This window comes from Phocoena phocoena, chromosome 19 (genome assembly GCF_963924675.1).
Source record: "Phocoena phocoena chromosome 19, mPhoPho1.1, whole genome shotgun sequence".
NCBI classification, from domain to species: Eukaryota; Metazoa; Chordata; class Mammalia; order Artiodactyla; family Phocoenidae; genus Phocoena; species Phocoena phocoena.
The window spans coordinates 52,688,342-52,709,258 of record NC_089237.1 but is presented as its reverse complement, the minus strand read 5'-3'; the positions used below and the strand labels follow the sequence as shown (position 1 = coordinate 52,709,258).

At 45.8% G+C, this 20,917-nt stretch overlaps 1 protein-coding gene across 2 annotated transcripts in view; it reads right to left on the bottom strand.

Moving 5' to 3' along the window:
- Window positions 1-262: 262 nt before the first annotated feature.
- CFAP52 (cilia and flagella associated protein 52) overlaps window positions 263-20,917 on the bottom strand; it is a 33,383-nt gene continuing 12,728 nt past the window's right edge. For both annotated transcript variants that reach the window (XM_065897263.1, XM_065897264.1), the window contains 9 exons: window positions 20,552-20,668; window positions 17,083-17,183; window positions 15,375-15,545; window positions 10,980-11,128; window positions 7,770-7,915; window positions 5,014-5,165; window positions 4,418-4,520; window positions 1,367-1,478; window positions 263-438 (listed from right to left, as the gene is read on the bottom strand). In XM_065897263.1, the coding sequence (XP_065753335.1) occupies window positions 263-438; window positions 1,367-1,478; window positions 4,418-4,520; window positions 5,014-5,165; window positions 7,770-7,915; window positions 10,980-11,128; window positions 15,375-15,545; window positions 17,083-17,183; window positions 20,552-20,668 (1,227 nt within the window). The remainder of the gene's footprint in view (window positions 439-1,366; window positions 1,479-4,417; window positions 4,521-5,013; window positions 5,166-7,769; window positions 7,916-10,979; window positions 11,129-15,374; window positions 15,546-17,082; window positions 17,184-20,551; window positions 20,669-20,917) is intronic.

Sequence of the window (20,917 nt, the reverse complement as noted above, 5' to 3'; positions counted from 1 at the left end):
GAAACCAACAACTGGGAGCTTACTCATAATAAAAAAACTTTACAGTCTGGATGAATTATTCTTGAACACGTCTCAGTTTTAATATACAATCCGAGAATGTAAAATGCATTCTATAAAGGAAAGGAGAAACTTGTAGATAAAATATTTTGACCAAAGCACAGACACACAGGTGTGAGAAAGCAAGACTAGTTGTGGAGTTATCTAAGCTCAGCCTCCAACAGGACGGTATTCAATGCTGTGAATCCAGGAGGTCTCCAACGTTTCATGAGGGAAATGGGTACTTCCATCTCAAAATGGCCCCATCGGCACTCACGCTAACGAGGTACTGATTTCCTGGACTTATCCGGATGCGGGTGATGTTGCCGCTGTGTCCCACCCCAACGTGAGTCACTTCACCCTCATTGTAATCCCAAACTTTGACAAGATGGTCATTTCCACCTGAAAATGACAAAGCAGTTACATGGCATTGCTGCAACAGAACAGAGAGAAAGTCCTGATTTTAAATTACTGGATCGTTTTCAATACATTCCCCATGTGCCGATTTAAAGGAAGAAAAACCTATCTTTATAAACACTCTTTTCCTTGATTATAAAAATCTAGATCTGTTGTAGTTAATTTGGGGGGGAAAAAAGGTAAAGAGGTGACATCACCCTCGATCCCACCATCCAGAAAGAACCACTAGTAACATCTTGGTTTAGTTCCTTCCGGTCTTTTCTCTGTAAGTTACACAGATATACATCTGAATATGTGATTAGGATCATACCATGTCTAATTTTATATCATGCTTTACATAAATGTGTTTGTGAAACTTATTGATTTGGAACATTAACTGGTTACTGTCCGGAAGAATCCAAGAGGCTGCAAGAAATGGGACTGATGCTGTTGCAATGGGCACATTGTGTGGCAAATGCCCCCTGGAAATGCTGACCGAAAAGCCTGGCATTTAAGACTTCAGTCGGAAATAGCAGAGCAAGGCAGACTGGACAGCCCAGCCCACGTAAAGGCCCATTTCTTTCTTCCTTTCTTTTTTAATTAATTAATTTGTTTAAATTGAAGTATAATTGGTTTACAATGTTGTGTAAAGGCCCATTTCTTTCATCGCTGCCCACCACAGAAAAAGCACGCAGTGGAAGCTTAGGTTTATATTTGTGCCCCTAAGGCTCGTGAGCAAATGTTTCCTCTCATTGAAATGTGGCTTCTGGATTTTTCTTTGCCAGCCACACCGGCTGCAGTGTTCAGGCCTGAATCTAACCACGTTGCCCTTTAGACCCTTTTGTGGTCACTTCCAGTTGCCTCCCGCCTGGGAGTTCCACCTTCCCATTTAAATAAGCTGGGCTCGGCTTTCTTCTCTTATCCCAGGACTGACCTGTGACAAAATGCACTCCTTCCACGGTGATATCCATGCCGTTGATGGCCCCGGACAAGGAACCTTCCAACTCTCTGATTACTGACCCATCAAACACTTCCCAGTAAGCAATCTGGAATTCAAGAAAGAAGCATGAGGCGGGGTTCAGATCAGTGAAATCATCCACACGCATGCTAACAAAAGGAGGTTCTACTTTATATAGCAGACAGCAAAAATACACCCGGGATGATACACCAGCTGAAATTATAAATAGGCTAAAGCAGGGGGTGGAGAAATCATTTTAATATTTTTAGTAGTGGCTTTAAAATTTGCATTCAATTTAAAGAGGTGTTGATATGCTGGTAAACTGGATTGAGACAGAGAGTACTTTTGGTCAGATGGAGCAGATTGAGCCTGAAGGGAGCTGTAAAGGAGAGAAGAAAGCGGCCACTGCATCCACTTTCCCAAGTCTGCTCTTAAGAGGAGGAAAGTGAAGCTTTCTTTAGGCCTGGCGGGAGGGGAAAGCATTTCCTTCCTCCAGCTTGGGGAATGAGCAGTTCTGGAAAATTCTGGAGACTGGGCCTTAAAAAGTGAGCTCTCACCGTGGCCGGCCCTCCCTCTTCCTCACCCCACCCTTATTCCAAACCTTCTCTTCTGCCTCAAAGCAACAGAACATTCCGCAGGGCTGGGTTTAAACAGAGATTGATCATATATTCCACCCGCATCCTCACCCCCCACCCCCCGCCCCCTCCTGGGCCAAGGAACTGGGTTAGGGGTGGAAAGGAGACAGGGGCTCAAGGAAGGAAGATTTTTCTCTGAATATACTGCTTTTATGCTTTTTGAACTTTGAACTTTGTAAATGTACAACCAATTCACAAATAAAATTTCTTTCTAGGGCTTCCCTGGTGGCGCAGTGGTTGAGAGTCCGCCTGCCGATGTGGGGGACACGGGTTCGTGCCCCGGTCCGGGAAGATCCCACGTGCCGCGGAGCGGCTGGGCCCGTGAGCCATGGCCGCTGAGCCTGCGCATCCGGAGCCTGTGCTCCGCAACGGGAGAGGCCACAACGGTGAGAGGCCCGCGTACCACAAAAAAAAAAAATTTCTTTCTAAACATAGAGCCCTTGACCAGGAATCAGGAGTGGGAACTTGGGTATTTCACCCAGAACTTTCTCTCTGTTTCATGTTGATGGCAACTTCCTGCGTTCCCGTCATTACGCCAGGAATCTGTATTCCTCTGAACTTAGCTAGAAATGGTGTATGCTATTTAAAATTTTTCTTTTCTTTTTATTTATTTATTTTGCTTTATAATTTCTATCGATGCTCGGTCACTTCAACAATAAAGTTCTGATTTCATAGTAAAAACATAAAGGAGTATGAAAGCATGCCCAAATCCTAGCTCCTCAGGAATCCCATCGATGGTGCTTGATGACCAGCTTCCTTGACCAGGGAAGTCAAAGTGAGCCTCCCCTGGGCTTTCCCAAGTGTCCTCTCCTAGGAATGGTCTTCCCTGAGACCAAAGCATGGCTAGGTCCTCCTGGCACTCAGGCCTCAGCTCAAGTACCACCTCCTTAAGGAGGCCTCGCTGACCATCCTTGCTAAAACAGCTTCCTTCTCCCAGCCATTATCCTATAGCCTGTTCTATATTTTTTTTAGCTCTTTCACCATCTCGTATCATCTTGTTCACTTATTACTCATTGCTCTTTCATGGACTCATTTACATGTGTACTATCCCATTCCATCCCTTCCCACCCAAAATTAATACAGAAGGTAGGTAAGCTCCATGACAGCAGGGACACTGTCATGTCCCCAGCACTTAGAGTAGTTTGACAGATTTATGATTTATGGTTGGAATATTCTGGTCAAAATTCAAATAAGAGGGAAATAGATTGTTTCAAGCCTCAAAAGCTGAAACCTAGAATATGGCAGATATCACACTAATTTAGAAACAATATGAACCGTCCATCAAAGCATTTATAGTGACGCGGTGATTAACTCCCTAATATCCATCCTACCCCAGTGCCAAGAGGAAGCCCACTTAGACCACAAGTCAAGCACAGTTGGGGGATGGGCAGGCATAGGCCAGTTTGGGCGGATGAGACACAAAGAAACCTAACAACCTACAGAGACTGGAACACAGAGGCAGTTCTTCACGCCCTCCCAGAACATTCTGTCTGTGTCGGGCAGATCCCGGTTGGACCAGGAAGCATTCCTTGGGTTTTTATGACAAAGTGTCTCAGGCAGTCATTCCCAATCACCTGGGAAGCTTAAACAGGAAAAAACCCCACTCCTAGATTCTAATTTGGGGGATGGAGGTGGGGAGGGAAGGTACCTTTTGTACTTTTCCCTCAATACTTTTAACTCCATTAACTTAGCCTGTATCTGGCAAAACAATGAATATGCAAACTCTTCTTCAATTATCTCAAAGTCATCTCAAAGTCTACATTAGGGGTATTCAAACCCAGTAATTGGATGTGCAGGTAATCAGGCCAAGATCTGGCTGATCCGATGTGGCTGGCAGGGTGGGAGACACCCCAGCTTCCTTGCCCTTCCATGTGTCTCTCTCCTGAAGCCTCCTGCTTGCTCCAAGGGGGAAATGTTCCCCCCCAAATAATGGCCAATTTTCACTGAAGGACATGGACTCCCTAGCTTAAGAGATTTTTAATATATTGACGAAGTCGGGTGATGAGAGATGAGCTCTATTGTCATTCAATTTGAATTTAATCAAAGTGACAGCTCCCTTGGGCACGACACTTCCAGCCTTAGAAATGTCCTCATAATCAAAACCAGTACTTACTGAGTGTCTGCTCTGTGCCAGGCCCCCTGCTTTTAGCATCATATTCAATCATGACTTTAATCCCCACAGCAACTGCATGAGGTCAGTGGTGTCATCACTTCCATTTTGCAGAAAAGGAAGCAAAGGCACCCCAAAACGTTACGTAGCATTTCCAAACTGACACGGCGGATCACCAGCAAACCCATGGTTTGAACTGGCATGGCCTGACTCCAGAGCCTGTACCCTCAGCCACAAGGCGTCACTGCTCTTCTCTTGTACCAGAAAGACCTTGACTCTTACCTTTCTGTCTGTCCCGCTGGTGATGATCTGGAACTCTTCAGGGTGGTAACAAACACACTGGAATAAGGTGTTAGCCAGGATCATCTGATTCCTCCTAAGACGCCTGGAAAATAGATTCCAGAGCTGTGAAACGTGACTGTCTCTTCCTGAGAAACTTTACTTACTACTTTTTTTTTTTTTTTAATTTTATTTATTTATTTATTTTTGGCTGCATTGGGTCTTCGTTGCTGCACGCGGGCTTTTCTCTAGTTGCGGTGAGTGGGGTCTACTCTTCTTTGCGGTGTGTGGGCTTCTCATGGCGGGGGCTTCTCTTTTTGTGGAGCATGGGCTCTAGGCGCACGGGCTTCAGTAGCTGTGGCTCACGGGCTCTAGAGCGCAGGCTCAGTAGTTGTGGCTCATGGGCTTAGTTGCTCTGCAGCATGTGGGATCTTCCCGGGCCAGGGCTCGAACCCGTGTCCCGTGCATGGGCAGGCGGACTCTCAACCACTGCGCCACCGGGGAAGCCCTCTACCCTTTGTTTGAGTCTTCCCTTGAGTTCAATAAAATGCTGGGATTGAGTTCTGCATCACTTGGTCCTCCCCATCACTGGTACCTACACGAGGTCCCATATGATGCAGGTGCCGTCCGTGCTGGCCGTGACGCACTCCTCGTTGCTCTTCTTCACCCTGATACAGGACACGGAGGACTTGTGCTCCTTCAGGGCCTCCTCCAGCTTCTGGGTCTGGTGGCCTATTTGCCACACCCTCACCTGGAAGCCACAAAGCACAGGCTCTCAATTCCAGCTTGGGAATTTTTGAAGGGGGTTAAAAAAAAGTAAAAGATTCCAAGAGCTTTCTCATCTCCTGGGCTGACTTGCTTTTTCTACTTCCCTGTCCTCATCTCAGTTGAGTGAGGTAGGGATGCCAAGTTGCAGGGCGGGAATATTCTTCCACGGAGCCAGGGAGATGCCCTACCAGGGAGCCTTCACCTGTTTTTACTTTAGGGCTGAGAAATATATCAGACACCCGCTGCTAAAACCAGTAATGCAGGGGCTGCTGCTAAACCGAGTGAAACAACATGTCTGCTCGTTTCTGCTGAGCACTGCTCTCAAAGTCCTGCCTCCATCAGGGAATCTCTTGGGTACCCAGAGCCATATTTAAACTTTCCCATCAGCTGCTGTCTCAATCATCTAAAATCAGTGGTTCTCAACTCCACGGAAGCCAACACCCAACTTTCAGTAACAAATATTGTCTAATATCCCTTTGCTATCTTGAAATGAAATGCAGAGGTGATACAACTACCTACACACAACATTTCAAAATGATGCCCCAGCTGTAATAAAAAGGGTAAGTAGAAAGGAAAGTTATTCGGTTCTACCAGCAGGTCCTGTAACGGATAAACGCTCTGTCACAACTATACCAGAGAACATAATAGTGTAGTCAGACGCTTCTTATAATGAACGTGTTGGACTTCTAAAACATAAGAAGAGCAGAAATTATTTTGCGTAAGTGATGTAAGACTACAAAGGAGCCATAGTCTAGTTGAACACTAAACTGAAAACTAGTGTTGGGATCAGTGATAACAGACTAACTTATTTGCACCGGACAAGAGGGAAATAACCTTAAATGAAGTAAGAAAAACATGCAAAGACACTTTCTTAGTCAAGAAGATGAGGAAGCGTGAGGTTATCCCAAATGAGCCGGGCCATCTTCCTTGCTATGCTGTTCAAATAACTCAGTATGTCTTTTTTTTTTTTTTTTTTTAACGGTACGCGGGCCTCTCACTGTTGTGGCCTCTCCTGTTGCGGAGCACAGGCTCCGGACGCGCAGGCTCAGCGGCCGTGGCTCACGGGCCCAGCCGCTCCGCGGCACGTGGGATCTTCCCGGACCGGGGCACGAATCTGTGTCCCCTGCATCGGCAGGCGGACTCTCAACCACTGCGCCACCAGGGAAGCCCACTCAGTATGTCTTGACATGGGACAGGGTGATGACTATTGCCAGAGAAAACAAACAGATCCACAATCTTGAATGTATGGAGGCAGGCAGTGGCTCTCTAGCCAGGGTGAGATGCAGATGTTCTAGCCAGTGTGGTGTGGGCACCAGCCAAACAGCACAGGACTGGAGCCTTGGATGTGCCGGCCATTAGCTGGGGGATGGCAGGGAGGTTTGGGTATAAACTCAGGTAACGGCCAATGAAAGTGGAAATAAAATACTTAAGAGTACCTTAGCAACCCCGGGATTCAGACCGGTGCACCCCTGCGGACCAGCAGCCCTGGTCTCTAGTACTTACAAAGACCTTGAAGACTATGTTCTTGGAAGAAAAGGTCTGGAGTAGCTGTGGGGAATGGGAGCGGGCATTGTGAAAAGACTGCTGATCAGGGCTGGGGGCGACGAATCTGTTTTGTGCGATTCCCTCCTGTAACCCTCCTCAGCAAGGTCGATGCCCCCAAAGGCTGAGGGAGCAAGTAAGGATGCTGTGGGTGTTAGCAACAGCGTGGCTGAAGGCATGAGGGCAGGGAACAGAGCCGCGAGGGTGATAATGGGCAGAGAGCAGGGTGATGGTCTAGGACAAGTGTGTCTGTGGAACATCTGCACGGTTTAGTCCACATGGAGATGTGCTCTGAACGTGGAACGCACACCAGATTCTGAAGACTTCGTACAAAATAAAGAGTGTAAAAAAACATCTCACTAATTGGAGTATTGCTATCTTCACTTTATACTTTACTTTTACAGGAAACTGAAGCACAGAGAGGTTCAAGAACACACCCTAGGTCACACAGCTGGGAAGTGGCAGAAGTGAAATCGGAGCCCAGGCAGTGTGGCCCCAGAACCCAAACATTCAGCCACTAACAGGTTTGATCCAAACTCTGCCAAAGGCTACGTGAAGATGCTGTACCTTTCTTCTCCCTAAAAAGATGTTTTAGGCTCCTTGAAATGATGGAACGAAAAGGTCGAGTGTAATAATTTTGAAATGATGGTCGAAGCATCTGGGTAGATGAAAGAATCAATTCTAAAAATAGCATCTCCTTTAAAAGATAAGATAAAGACAATTTATATAACTGGTTTTTGAAGGAGAAAAAAAAATGTATTCTAAAACTCTGGCAAAACACCAACTTGGATTCCTAGCTCAATTCCCTGTAGAATGATTTCATGTCTGTATCCTAAATGTCCTTTCTGGGAGCAAAAATATTGATATGTGTATTTATATTATTAGAACTTTAATTTATGAGGTATTTCAGAGTTTCATCAAAAATCTTAATTTGGTCCTGCCTGATTCCTAGTACAGGTGAAAAAATCAAATTAGTGGCCTGCTATGAGGCAGTTGCTCTAAACCAAGGGCTATTTTAAAAAGATTCTGCCTTCGAGAATAATACCTCCCCTTCCCCACCGCCGCTGATGACCCTTTTACAGTCACTGGTGGTGGCGATGGCCGTCACTCCAATCCTGTGGGCGTTGTTAATGACGTACATCAGCCGGCCTGTCTCTGGGGCAAAGGCTCGGATCTTACCGTCGTCCCACGCTGGCACGAAAGGGAAACAAAGGCAGGCAGGATGAGTATACTCATGGTCTCTGCAGACTGCGGCTCTCTTAAATCATAAGTGAGAGACAGGACTGGGGGCAGTGGTGGTGATGGAGGGAAGAGGCCGATCTCCCACCAGCTGCCAGGAATCCTAGCCCCCTTTTCCCTGATTCCCCAAACTGGCCACGCCTCCTGAGGGAAATGAGCGACTTGCCTTAGTTGAACCTGCCTCCAGGTGAGCCCCATCCCAGGAGAGAGAAGCGAGAGGCCAGCTCCCACCTCTCCCATGAGCCACACAACCTGCACATTCAAGCGGCTGGTTGATCATGCCTCTGGGATGCAGAACTTAACACCTGCAAATAAACGTTGCCTTCCCACCCCTCGCCCCCACTTTAAACCTGACGCTTCTTCTCCCACTCCCATCATCTTCCCCGTCTCCATAAAAGTCGCCACCACCCAACCAGCTGCTCGAGCCAAGAACTTCAGAGCCATCCTTGATTCCTCTCTGTGCCATCCACCCAACCCAACCCAACCTCCAATCCATCACAAGTCCCATCAGCATTACAATCTGAACACAGTAAATCTGGCCACGTCTCAACCCTTCCCCTGGGACCACCTTTGTCCAAGCCACCAGCACCTCTCTCCTGGATTATTATAACAGCTTTCTCCCTAGCCTGAGACTCGCCCTCCTGCAATCAATTATTTATGCAGGGGCCAGGGTGAACTTCTTAAAATCATGTCACCTCCTTGATGAAGAACTTTCAAAAAGCTTTTCCCCACTGCACTTACAATGAAAAACAGCTCCTTAATTCTCTAGAGTAACTAGTCTCTGCTCCCTCCCTACCCCTTCAATTTCTTCTACTACTACTCTCCCTCAACCCTGACCCCAACCTTACCCTCTAAGCTTCAGACACACTGGTCCTCTTTCTATCCCTCAAACACACCAAGTAATTTCCCACCTCAGGGCCTTTGCACTTGCTGTTCCCTCTTCCTGCTGTGCTCTTCACCCAGCTTTTCACCTGGCCGGTTGCCCCTCATCACCTCCAGCATCAGCTCTGGACCTTAGCAATTTTAAATAGGATGCTCAAGGTGGATCCCATTTCAGCCAAGATTCAAGACGGTGAGGTGGTGAGGAAATGAGTCATGGGGCTCTCTGGGGAAAGAACATTCCAGGCAGACTGAACAGCTATAGCAAAGGCCCTATGTGTAGCATAGGAAGAGCAAAGAAGCACGTATGGCTCGGGGGGCTGAGCAGTAAGAGACAAAGTCAGAGGTAAGAAGGTGGGGCTGGGGGGGAGAGAAGTCAGGGGGGACCTTGCAGGCAATTGCAGGGACTTTGTCTTTTTTTTTTAATTAATTAATTTATTTATTTATTATTTTTGGCTGTGTTGGGTCTTCGTCTCTGCGCGAGGGCTTTCTCTAGTTGCGGCGAGCGGGGGCCACTCTTCATCGCGGTGCGCGGGCCTCTCACTGTCACGGCCTCTCTTGTTGCGGAGCACAGGCTCCAGACGCGCAGGCTCAGTGGTTGTGGCTCACGGGCCTAGTTGCTCCGCGGCATGTGGGATCTTCCCAGACCAGGGCTCGAACCCGTGTCCCCTGCATTGGCAGGCGGACTCTCAACCACTGCGCCACCAGGGAAGCCCTGTCTTTTATTTTTAAAAAGGAAAGGACCGTTGAGCCCTAGAAATGGCACGATCTGACTTACATTTTAAAGAGTTTTCTGGCATCTGTGTTGAGAGCAGATCGGGGGAGAAGAGTAATGGGCAAGAGCAGAGCAGGGAGTCCTGGTAGGAAGCTTCTAGAATAATCTAGGCGAGAGAAGGTGGTGGCTGAGACGAGGGTGGAGATGATGAGATGGATGGGATCTTGGATATACTCTGAAGGGGGAGCCATTGGGGGGAAGTAGGGGTGGGGTATTAGAGGAAAAGAGCAGGTGATGGGGACTCCAAGATTCTTGACCCCGGGGTTTGTTAGTTCTAAGTGTAATGTAAGCCAAGAGCTTCCGGTGACCGCTCTGTGGAGAAGACACGCCCCAGGGGAGAATCCAACACGAGGAGACAGAACCAAGAAAAGAGGGGATGAGGTGGGTTTTATTTTATTTTATTTATTATTATTTTTTTGGGGGGGCTGTGTCGCAGCATGTGGGATCTTAGTTCTCCAGCCAGGGATCAAACCCCTGCCCCCGGCAGTGGAAGCGCAGAGTCCTAACCACTGGACTGCCAGGGAAGTCTCCTGATATCACTGTTTAAATAGCTGCCCCTAAAGACCCACTTGACTTTTCATTCATGTGAACCAGTGAATTCACTTTTGACCACTGGGGAAATCTGTATACGGATTGAACATAAACAATATTAAGAAATTAGGATTTTATAGGAAAATATTTTTAGAGATGCATACTGATTTAGAATATCATGGTGTCTACAATTTATGTTAAAATACTTTGGCATTGGGCTTCCCCGGTGGCGCAGTGGTTGAGAGTCCGCCTGCCGATGCAGGGGGCACGGGTTCGTGCCCCGGTCCGGGAAGATCCCACATGCCGCGGAGCGGCTGCGCCCGTGAGCCATGGCCGCCGAGCCTGCGCGTCCAGAGCCTGTGCTCCGCAATGGGAGAGGCCACAACAGTGAGAGGCCCGCGTACAGCAAAAAAAAAAAAAAAATACTTTGGCATCACATAATCAACTGAATTAAAAATAAATTCCCTTGGAGCTATAACTTAGTTTAAGTAGTTTTTAATCTCTTGAACAAAAAAAGGGTTCTCACTCAAGTGCCCCGGACTCGCTAAGGCCTCAAATCCACTTTGTAAATGATTCACTGAATTTCCTTGCTAGAGAGAAAGCAACACGCTCTAGGCAGCAGCGTGGGGGAAGAGAGATTGCTGCTTGGTAATTCCTAGCTCAGAAGGGATCCCAGCTGGACGGGAATTCCAAAGAGAGGCTAGATGAGAAGCAAGTGGACAGCGGGAGGCTGTTCCAGGTCATCCCCATGTCGCGCCTGGTAGGATAAGAATGACGAGAACCGAAGCCACAGCCGGAGCCCGAAGCCAAACCCTGGCACACCGACCTTACCGGAAATGATGCTCTTGCCGTCCCTCATGAAATCTATGCCACGGCAGGTCATGTTGGGCACAGTGATCCGTAGCAGCTCCCTGTTGGACAGCGTGTGCCACACCCGGATGTCCTTCTTGGCACAGGTGGCAAAGAGCTCAGCGGTGCCACTGCAAAGAAGCCACCAAGAGGATAAGGGATGCAGCCATACGAGATGCACAGTGTTTCTCCGGTGCCGGTCTGACACTAAAATGGCCTTCACGAGGATGGAGGGAAGGACGCCTTTAGACACCTGTTATCTCAAGCTTGAGGGTCTTACAGATTTTTTGTGTAAAGTGGCATGTGATGCCCTCAAACCACCTGTGGACAATCTTTCATAGTCTTGGGACTTCCCTGGCAGTCCAGCAGTTAGGACTCTGCAATTCCATTGCAGGGGGCACGGGTTCAAACCCCGGTCGGGGAACTAAGATCCTGCAAACCATGCGGTGTGGCCAAAAAAAAAAAAAAAATCTTTCATAGTCTTTTTTCTTACGAAGGGTTGGGACAAAGTTGCTCAAAAGGAAAATGCCAATTTAAAAGTCTTTCAGTGTCCTGTTGATCGCAAGTAACACATGAGAAGAAATACATCTGTGGAATATTTATATTAAAAGAGACTAAACAAACCTTTTCCTGTAAAGGAGACAATCTTGTTAAAATTTCAAAGAAGAAAACGACAAGGGTTCTAGAATTCATGTTTGCAGACAACCCAAAATACTTCTTTGTTTAGTTATGAGAAAATATGAGATTGTGAACAAGGAAGAAAAACCCATAGTAATTGGTCTGTTGGGTTTTTTCCCCCCAATGGACAACTCGTAAATATAATGAAAAATGTCCAAAAAATTACAGATTATTCCAATTTGAGAAAAAGGAGTCATACCAGGGTACAATAAAGACCATCTGCTTTATAAGTATGCATTTCTAGGGACTTCCCTGGTGGTCCAGTGGTTAAGACTCCCCGCTTCCACTGCAGGGGGCAAGGTTCCATCCCTGGCTGGGGGAACTAAATTCCCACATGCCACAGGGCGTGTCCAGAAAAATAAAGTATGCATTTCTAGCTAAAGTCCTTGTGGAGACTGGGCTTTTAGATTTAAATACCTCTCAAGAAATTCCTACCTATCAGCAAAAGCACATCCATAAAAAGAGAGTCCCTCTCTCTTAGGTTAAGATCTACTCACTTTGGAATGAATGGAAAAATAAGTGGATCATTTCCACATATTTAGCTTTGGGACTCAGAGGTAAAATTATGATGCTGGACTACCACCTAGAAACAGCAAGCTCTGGGACACTCCTGGTGGTCCAGAGGTTAAGACTCCACGCTCCCAATGCAGGGGGCCCGGCTGGGTTCGATCCCTGGTCAGGGAACTTGATCCGGCATGCATGCCACAACTAAGACCCGGCGCAGCCAAATAAAATAAATAAATAAAAATTTTTTTAAAAAAAGAAACAGCAAGTGCTGGAACAGGAAAGCAGGGGCTCCTTGCTCCTGCCAATTCTGATTAGCAGAGATCAAATCAAGCCGACGTTAGAGTGGTAATATTTATTGAAATAAGAAATGTTTTATGTCAGACACTGCCTTCAGTGAATGAGCTCCTCCTTGGGGGAACATGAGCTCTTTTTTTTTCTTTCTAATTCATTTATTTATTTTTGGCTGTGTTGGGTCTTCGTTGCTGCTCGTGGGCTTTCTCTAGTTGCGGTGAGCGGGGGCTACCCTTCGTTGCGGTGCGTGGGCTTCTCATTGCTGTGGCTTCTCTTGTTGCGGAACACGGGCTCTAGGCATGAGGGCTCAGTAGTTGTGGCGCGTGGGCTCTAGAGTGCAGGCTCGGTAGTTGTGGCGCACAGGTTTAGTTGCTCTGCGGCATGTGGGATCTTTCCGGACCATGGCTCGAACCCGTGTCCCCTGCATTGGCAGGTGGATTCTTAACCACTGTACCACCAGGGAAGTCCCAACATGAGCTCTTAAAGAAGCATATGGACTCCTATGAAAATCAAGTATCATGGAATGAATCTACCTAGAGAACTTTCCAAATTCTCTCTCCCCGAGATGGACAGTCCACTTCCTCAGGAATTAAGCCTAGTCCAAAAACGTCCTGAGTTTAGGATCTGAGAGATTAAGTTCCAAATTGATTGGATCAAGATGGTACACTAAGTATGTGTGCTCCTTCCCACCCACCTAAAATCCCACTCCTGGGGAGTTCCCTGGCGGTCCAGTGGTTAGGACTCAGAGCTTTCACTGCCGTGGCCCGGGTTCAATCCCTGGTCACGGAACTAAGATCCCACAAGCTGCGTGGCACAGTCAAAAAAATAAAATAAAATAAAATCCTACTCCTGGGCATATATCCAGAAACATACGCTTGTGATGTTGGAGCAGTGAAGTGGTCACACAAACTTCCCACAGATAACGTTTATAAAAGCCAGATAAAACGAACAACAATAAGAACCAAAAATCCTGAAGACGGGGCTTCCCTGGTGGCACAGTGGTTAAGACTCCGCCTGCCAATGCAGGGGACACGGGTTCGAGCCCTGGTCCGGGAAGATCCCACATGAGGCGGAGCAACTAAGCCCGTGCACCACAACTGCTGAGCCTGCACTCTAGAGCCCACGAGCCACAGCTACTGAAACCCGCGAACCTAGAGCCCGTGCTCCGCAACAACAGAAACCACCGCAAGAGAAGCCCATGCACCGCAACGAAGAGTAGCTCTCCGCAGCTAGAGAAAGCCCGCGCGCAGCAACGAAGACCCAACGCAGCCATAAATCCATAAATAAATAAATGTATTTATTAAAAAAGAAAAAAGAAATGCAGGGACTTCCCTGGCGGTCCAGTGGTTGAGACCCTGCGCTTCCACCGCAGAGGGTGTGGGTTCGATTCCTGGCTGGGGAAGTAAGATCTTACATGCCGTGTGGTGCAACAAAAAATTAATTAATTAAAATTTAAAAACTGCCCAAATTACTGTGCCAGCTGAATTCTACATGTAGGGGGGAACCTCAAAAGGAAGAAAAAGCAGGCAGAGACCAGAGAGGATATACTATTTTTCTTTTTAAAAATTCTATTGTTTTTTTTCTTTCTTTTTTTAATTTTAAGATTCTGTTTTTGAGGACAGAGCTCATGGGATCGATTTGAGAGTTTTTTTTAAACCTTTTAAAGAGAGTTTTTTACCTTTTTACCTTTAGCTGAGCATAGTACATTCATCAACTGTGCTCAGTTTGGGAGGCTGAAAGCTGAACCTTATAGGCTTAAAGTGACTGCTAGTGTGTTTCTTTGGGGGATATAAAATGTTCTAAAATTAGATTATGGTGATGGTTGCACAACTCTGTAAATATGCCCCTAGAAAAACCATTGAACTGTACACTCTAATGGGTGAACTTTATGATATGTAACTTATATTTCAATAGAGCTGTTAAAAAAAAAAGAAAAAAGTACAAAACCTAAATAAAGACTCCATAAGAAATTGAAAAGGTATTTAAAAACTTACCCTTACTAAAGGTCCTTACTAAAGGACCAAATAATTTTACAGATTGATTCTACCAAGCTCCTTAGAAAAAGAGAGGAAAAGTGATACAGAAAGGAAATGACCAGGTTTCAAGTAAAGATTCACCTAATGGGAGGCACCAGCTATTTTCACTAATAGAAATATTTGGGAGAACCTAATCACAAAGACTCATGGAACCAAAACTACATTTTGTGATCTTAAGGATCAAGTTTTCAAAGAGAGTCTTGCTACCTATAGAACAATGACTTCGAGTTTTGTAAATTCAAGTGAAACACCGAGGAAGTTCAGAGCAAAAACTGTGACCAACCTCATGGAACAAATCTCACCAAAGACAAAAGAGGTCTCAAATTCAAATAATGGCAAACTCTGACTGTAGCTCTTTTTGATATTAAAACTGCTGATGGTTATTTGTTTCACTGGGTTTGTGAGGGATTTACCAAGATATACAGCAACGAGATCCAGAAGAACTCAATCTTACGACCACTGCCATCGAGCATGCCAAATCTGGAAGACCCAAGAGGTGCAAACAAATGACTCGAAAGATGTTTGAAAAAAGGCACTGCTAAGCTTTTCTCCAGACAGCAGTGGGAAAACATAGGAAAGTTTGGCCAGTCTGTTCACCATTTCCATGATGGATTTATTAGAAAAGCCAACATTCTAAAGAGGCCCAAATTTGAATTATGAAATGAAGGTAGCTGCTTGGTAAAGGCAATAGAAAGCCTATTAAAATAATTCGCTACAATAGAAAAATTTCAGGAGAAAAAATAATTTATTATGACTTATCATGATGGATTATGTTAGTTGGTATTGAAAGTATATTAATAAAGTTACGTGTCCTTACACACAGCACCAAATCTCCACGTTATCATTTTTACTGTCTTCTACTTACAATGGAAAGACGATGTCCTCAACAGCTTCAAAGTGACAAGTTATAATGAGAGTCTCTTTGAAATCTGTGAAGTTGACACGATAAATGTGTGACTCTTCTGTTCCTACAAAGAACTGGTGTCCTTCCCCTCGAAGTGTGATAGAAGTGATGCCACCTTGTAACTGGATTTTCCTTTAAGGAGAAGCAAAAGGAGAAGCAGATTTCCTCAATCGGTGAGTATTTATTAACTGTCCGAAGCATTACAGAGGACACATATCAGGCGTGTGACCTGGGAAATGCCTTTGAGGAGGTGGCATAGTTGGAAAGGCAGGGGTACAGGGTTGCAGCTGGAGATAACGGAGGTAACCCCACATGAGCCCATACAGGGCAGCTGAGAAACACTGACCCTTGGCATCTGGGCTGCAAAGAATACAGGGTGCTAGTGTTCCCAGGGCTACAGGGGCAAGGCCAGGACCTCTGACCCCCAGCTGTCTGTACAAGCATCCGAGTTCCCTTTCTAACCTCCATGACCTCTCCTGGGGGCTGCTTCCTCAATCTACAAACCCAAGGAGAAGGAAATCACAGTATCCAATTTGAGCCTTGCTGGCACACAGGGTTATCCTGGAGACATTTACAGCACCGACCCTGTAATAATTACTTTGAGTCTAATTATCTTCATTACAATGGGTCCATTTGTGTATTAAAAACAAGGGGTTAAAAAATGAAAGGGTTAATTTCCTATACTCACTTCATGGATCCAGAGTCTACCCAACACTGCTCTGAAGTTGCCTCCCCCTTTTTTTATTCTCCTTCATACAAACACAAAACTGGTCCCAATATATTCTCCATAAGACCTACACTGAGCACTGAATTTAAAGTTGCAACCTGTCCCGTCTGCTTCAAAACCTAACCCCCCTTCTCCACAAGCTACTCATTTATCCCCATGGTACTCATCACTCTCTAATACCATGTACTTTACTTGTTTATTTTGTTTATTATTTATTGTCATCTCCCTCCTGCTGGAACGTAGACTCCATGAGGGTAGGGGTGGTTTTTTTCCTTCTTTTTTCTTTGCTTTATTCATTGATTTCCCAAGCACCTAAGATAGTGCCTGGCACATAGCAGCGCTCAATACAGATTCATCTGCATGAAAACAGGTGATACTCGTTTCTCCAATGTATATCCATATACATAGAGCTCAGAGGCCACGTGGAGCGTGTCTAGGGGTATCTGGCTTCTGTTGAAACTAAGTTCAAGAGCTGCCTCTGCTCCTCTGGGATGTGTCTTTCCATCCCAACAAGATCACTCCCTCTGTAATCTTCTCTGCAACATTCATTATATATTTTACTTTATCGGGACCATGAGATTGTGTTTATATATCATCTCATATTATAGTGACTTTTTAATGTTTGTCTACCTTATCCCCAAACCAGACTGTAAGTTCTGGGAGGGCAAAGACACAACTTATTTTTTCTTTATTTATTTTCTTTCTTTCTTTTTTTTTTAACATCTTTATTGGAGTATAATTGCTTTACAATGGCGTGTTCGTTTCTGCTTTATAACAAAGTGAATCAGCTATACATATACATATATCCCCATCTCTCCTGCCTCTAAGATGAGATTCTTTAACCAAATATCACTTTGCCAGTATCACTTAGTTCCCGGCTTTAAGCAAACCTCCCTCTAGAGGGTCTCTCCCCATCCAAACCCCGTGGAGTCTGGAACTTACTTGATGGGTTTGTAGCTGGGGCTTTTACAGAAGACCAGCAATCCGGCTCCAGAGCCCACCAATAAACCCCCCGTCTTCAGGCACCTGATAGCTGACACTCCCTAGGGGGAGAAAGAGCATTAAGAAAAAGGCCAAACGGTTTCATCATTAAGAATCTATGCATGATGGGCTTCCCTGGTGGCGCAGTGGTTGGGAGTCTGCCTGCCGATGCAGGGGACACGGCTTCGAGCCCTGGTCCGGGAGGATCCCACCTGCTGCGGGGCAGCTGGGCCCGTGAGCCATGGCCGCTGTGCCTGCGCATCCGGAGCCTGTGCTCCGCAACGGGAGAGGCCACAGCGGTGAGCGGCCCGCGTACCGCAAAAAAAAAAAAAGAATCTATGCGTGACCTGACACAATGGGCATGGCCAGGGCCACGCTGATGCTGCCCTGGATGAAGCTAAGGAAGGTGTTGCCTGTGATGTACCCCCAGGCTGGCTAAGACACCTCGGTGCCAACAACAAGCTCGTGTGCCAGGAAGTAGCCCTCCTGGTCCTGCAAGGAGCAAACACGCTGCACCAAGCTTCTTGCCTTTAAAACCACCTGTGCATTCTGAATATATTAAAAATTAACACTTTACATCCACCCAAATGCAGTTAGTGCAGAGACGTAAGCACGACCCCGGCAACATCAGTTCCTCAGGTGCCACCGTTTTCACCAGAACTTAACCCTTAGAATGCAAAGAGACTGTATTTGAAATCCAAAGAAAGCACAGGAGACCCCTTATTGTTTGGTGATTGTATTTTCTGAACTAAAGCATTCAGTCTGTAATCTTACCAGTAATAGGAAACATATTTAAAGTCAAAGCCATCTTCAAAGTCTGGGGATGTACGATGGTCATTTTGTATCATCCTCTGTGAAGTTCTAATCTGAAAATGTGCACGACCAATATCTTCTTTTTTTAATTTTTTTTTTGTTTGTTTGTTTGTTTTTTTGGCCAAGCCACGCAGCACGCAGGATCTTAGTTCCCCGACCAGGGATCGAACCCGTGCCCCCTGCAGTGGAAGCGTGGAGTCCTAACCACTGGACCATCAGGGAAGTCCCCCAGTATTTTATTTTAAAACACTCAATATTATACTGAGCTAGTGACTTGAGAGGTTTGTGTCTTAATGAGGTTTGGATATTATAAAACAAATATTATGTCCCTTCAAGTTACTTCAAATTGAATTTTGCCTGTTCTGGCTCAACAGGCATTCCATGACGCTTGAGAAGGGAAACCAAGGCTCAGGAATATGAAGGCATGAACCAGAATTGCATGCTGCCCTCTCCTGCATCCCACCCCCAGCTCCAAAAGTGCTGGAGCAGGACCATGGGATGAATGCCTGGCCCATGAGGAGACAACCCTGAATGCTAAATATTTTTAGCATTTGTTCAGGGACTTAGGGAAGCAAGGGATAGAGTTTCACAGAGCTTCAAAGTTACATACGTGTAATTTCTAAATAAACTTTTTTGCAACTACAGATGATATTGTTCAAGCACACAGGTTCTGGAGCCAGTCTGCCGGGCTTCCAATAGCAGTTCTACTACTTGTTAGCCATGAGATCTGAAATGGCACGTGCTTTAGTTTTCCTCATCTGTAAAGCACGGTTGCAGTGGTACCTATATCTCATCAGATTGCAGTGAGGATCCAATGAAAGTATAAGAAAGGTGCTATGCTCCATGTCTGACCCCTCAACATTTACTGAGTATGTACTGTTGTTTAAATTATTATTATCATCATCGTCTTCATTTCAGTGCTATATGCCTAACAGTGCTGCCTGTCCATTTGAAACCATTCCAATTCTTTCTCTCTCTAACCATAGAGCAAACATTTTTTTGTTCGTTTGTGTTTAGTCTTCTGTTTTTTATTGAAGTATAATTGACTTACAACACAGAGAGCAAACATTTCGGTAGAGTTTCAAAATGGGTAACTGCCCGAGATTACTCAATATTCAAATCAAATGTCTTCAGTGATACCTCCTATCCCTTTGTCCTAAAAGAATTCTTTTCTTTCCGCTTGTGTAAAAGGCATCTTGGAAACATCGCTTTATGGAATTTACCATTGGACCTGAATTAGGTATTAAAGCATCCGTAGGAGACTTAAGTGCCACAGGTTTGAGGAACACTAAGACAGTCAGCATCTTTTCTGGAGAGGCACTTACATCCCGGGTGGTGGGGAGGCAAAAATAGCCAGATCAGAATTTTCACATAGTGTTTTTTGTGGTACGCGGGCCTCTCACTGTTGTGGCCTCTCCCGTTGCGGGGCACAGGCTCCGGGCGCGCAGGCGCGGCGGCCATGGCTCACGGGCCCAGCCGCTCCGCGGCATGTGGGATCTTCCCGGACCGGGGCACGAATACCGTGTCCCCTGCATCGGCAGGCGGACTCTCAACCACTGCGCCACCAGGGAAGCCCCTCCCATAGCGTTTTATGGAGCCCTTTGGAGGTATCTCAGGAGTCAGAACTGGCAGGGCTCTCAGCCTTTCCCTCCTTTAACCTGATCTGCTTTGCTTTCATCTGTTGAATATATTGGAATCCCCCTCCTAAAAATAATTTGAAAAACACTGGCTTGGACTGTACCTTGATCTCCTGTGGGGTTATTTCTAGACTCTTCTCTACCTATACTAGAGCTTTCTCTCGTATGCATCTCCTTAAAAGCTGGAATAGTAAACAGTTATGTGATTAAGAAAACTCTAACGTCTTCCCAGGAACATGGTGCAATATTGCAAAGCTTCTTGGGACTATTGGCTAAGTGGAAATGCATCTAAGCTTAGTTAGAACCATCTGTTCTATTACCAGACATGAGATAGGCAGGTGCAGAACCTGGCAGCTTTCAAATTCAAAGTTTAGTAGAAACAGCCCTTGTAACTTTCCGGGACACTGGAAATAACAGCACTTATTCTGTCCAATTACCCTTTGATTGTAGGCTTTTTATTTTGGTTTAAATATCAAAATCTCTCACTGGACTTTTAACCTGAATTGTTAGGAATTCTGCAAATATAAACGATGAACAATTTCTACGTCTTGCTCATGACTTCAAATGTCAGCTGAGGCTAAAATCTAAGATCTGGTTATTCGATTAGAAAATAAAATGATATGTAGTCTTGTAAATGAAAGAGCACGTCTCTCACACATGGCAACTAGGCTGCCCAAATGCTGGAACCAACGTGCTTACAAAGCCACAGGCCCTGAGCTTTGAAGATGAGGGGGAAAAAGGTGTGATTCTGATCCCTAATTGAGGACACGAAGGAACACCTCTGCCCTGAATATAAACCAGGGAGGAGGGCTTGAGCGAACTAATCAACTTAACCTTGCAGATTTAGGTGTGACATTGGGTCCATCACAGACTTGTCATTTTTTCTCCACAGACACTTAACGGAAGTCTGTGCTCACAGTGGCAGGAAGAAATCACTAGAAAATGTCAGGGCAGAGCAGACTTTGATGGTCTCTACTCACCAGACTGAATCTGTCCTTGGCAGGCCCAGTGTCTGCCAGCAGCTTGGTCCTAGGGCTCATCTTTAGAATATCTCCAGTGGTGGTGCCGAGGTAGAAAAAGCTATCATCATCGGCCATCTGGGGATCAGAGGGAAAACGAAATCTGAAGACCTGGTTTTCCCCAGTGATGTGCACAAGCCCCTGATCAGGGAGGGGATGAGCTTTCTCTGAACCCCACTGTGACCTACAAAGGGCACAGGGAACTCTGCTCAGTATTATGTAACAACCTAAATGGGAAAATGTATAACTGAATCACTTTGCTGTACCCCTGAAACCGTCACAACATTGTTAATCAACTATACTCCAATATAAAATTAAAAGTTTAAA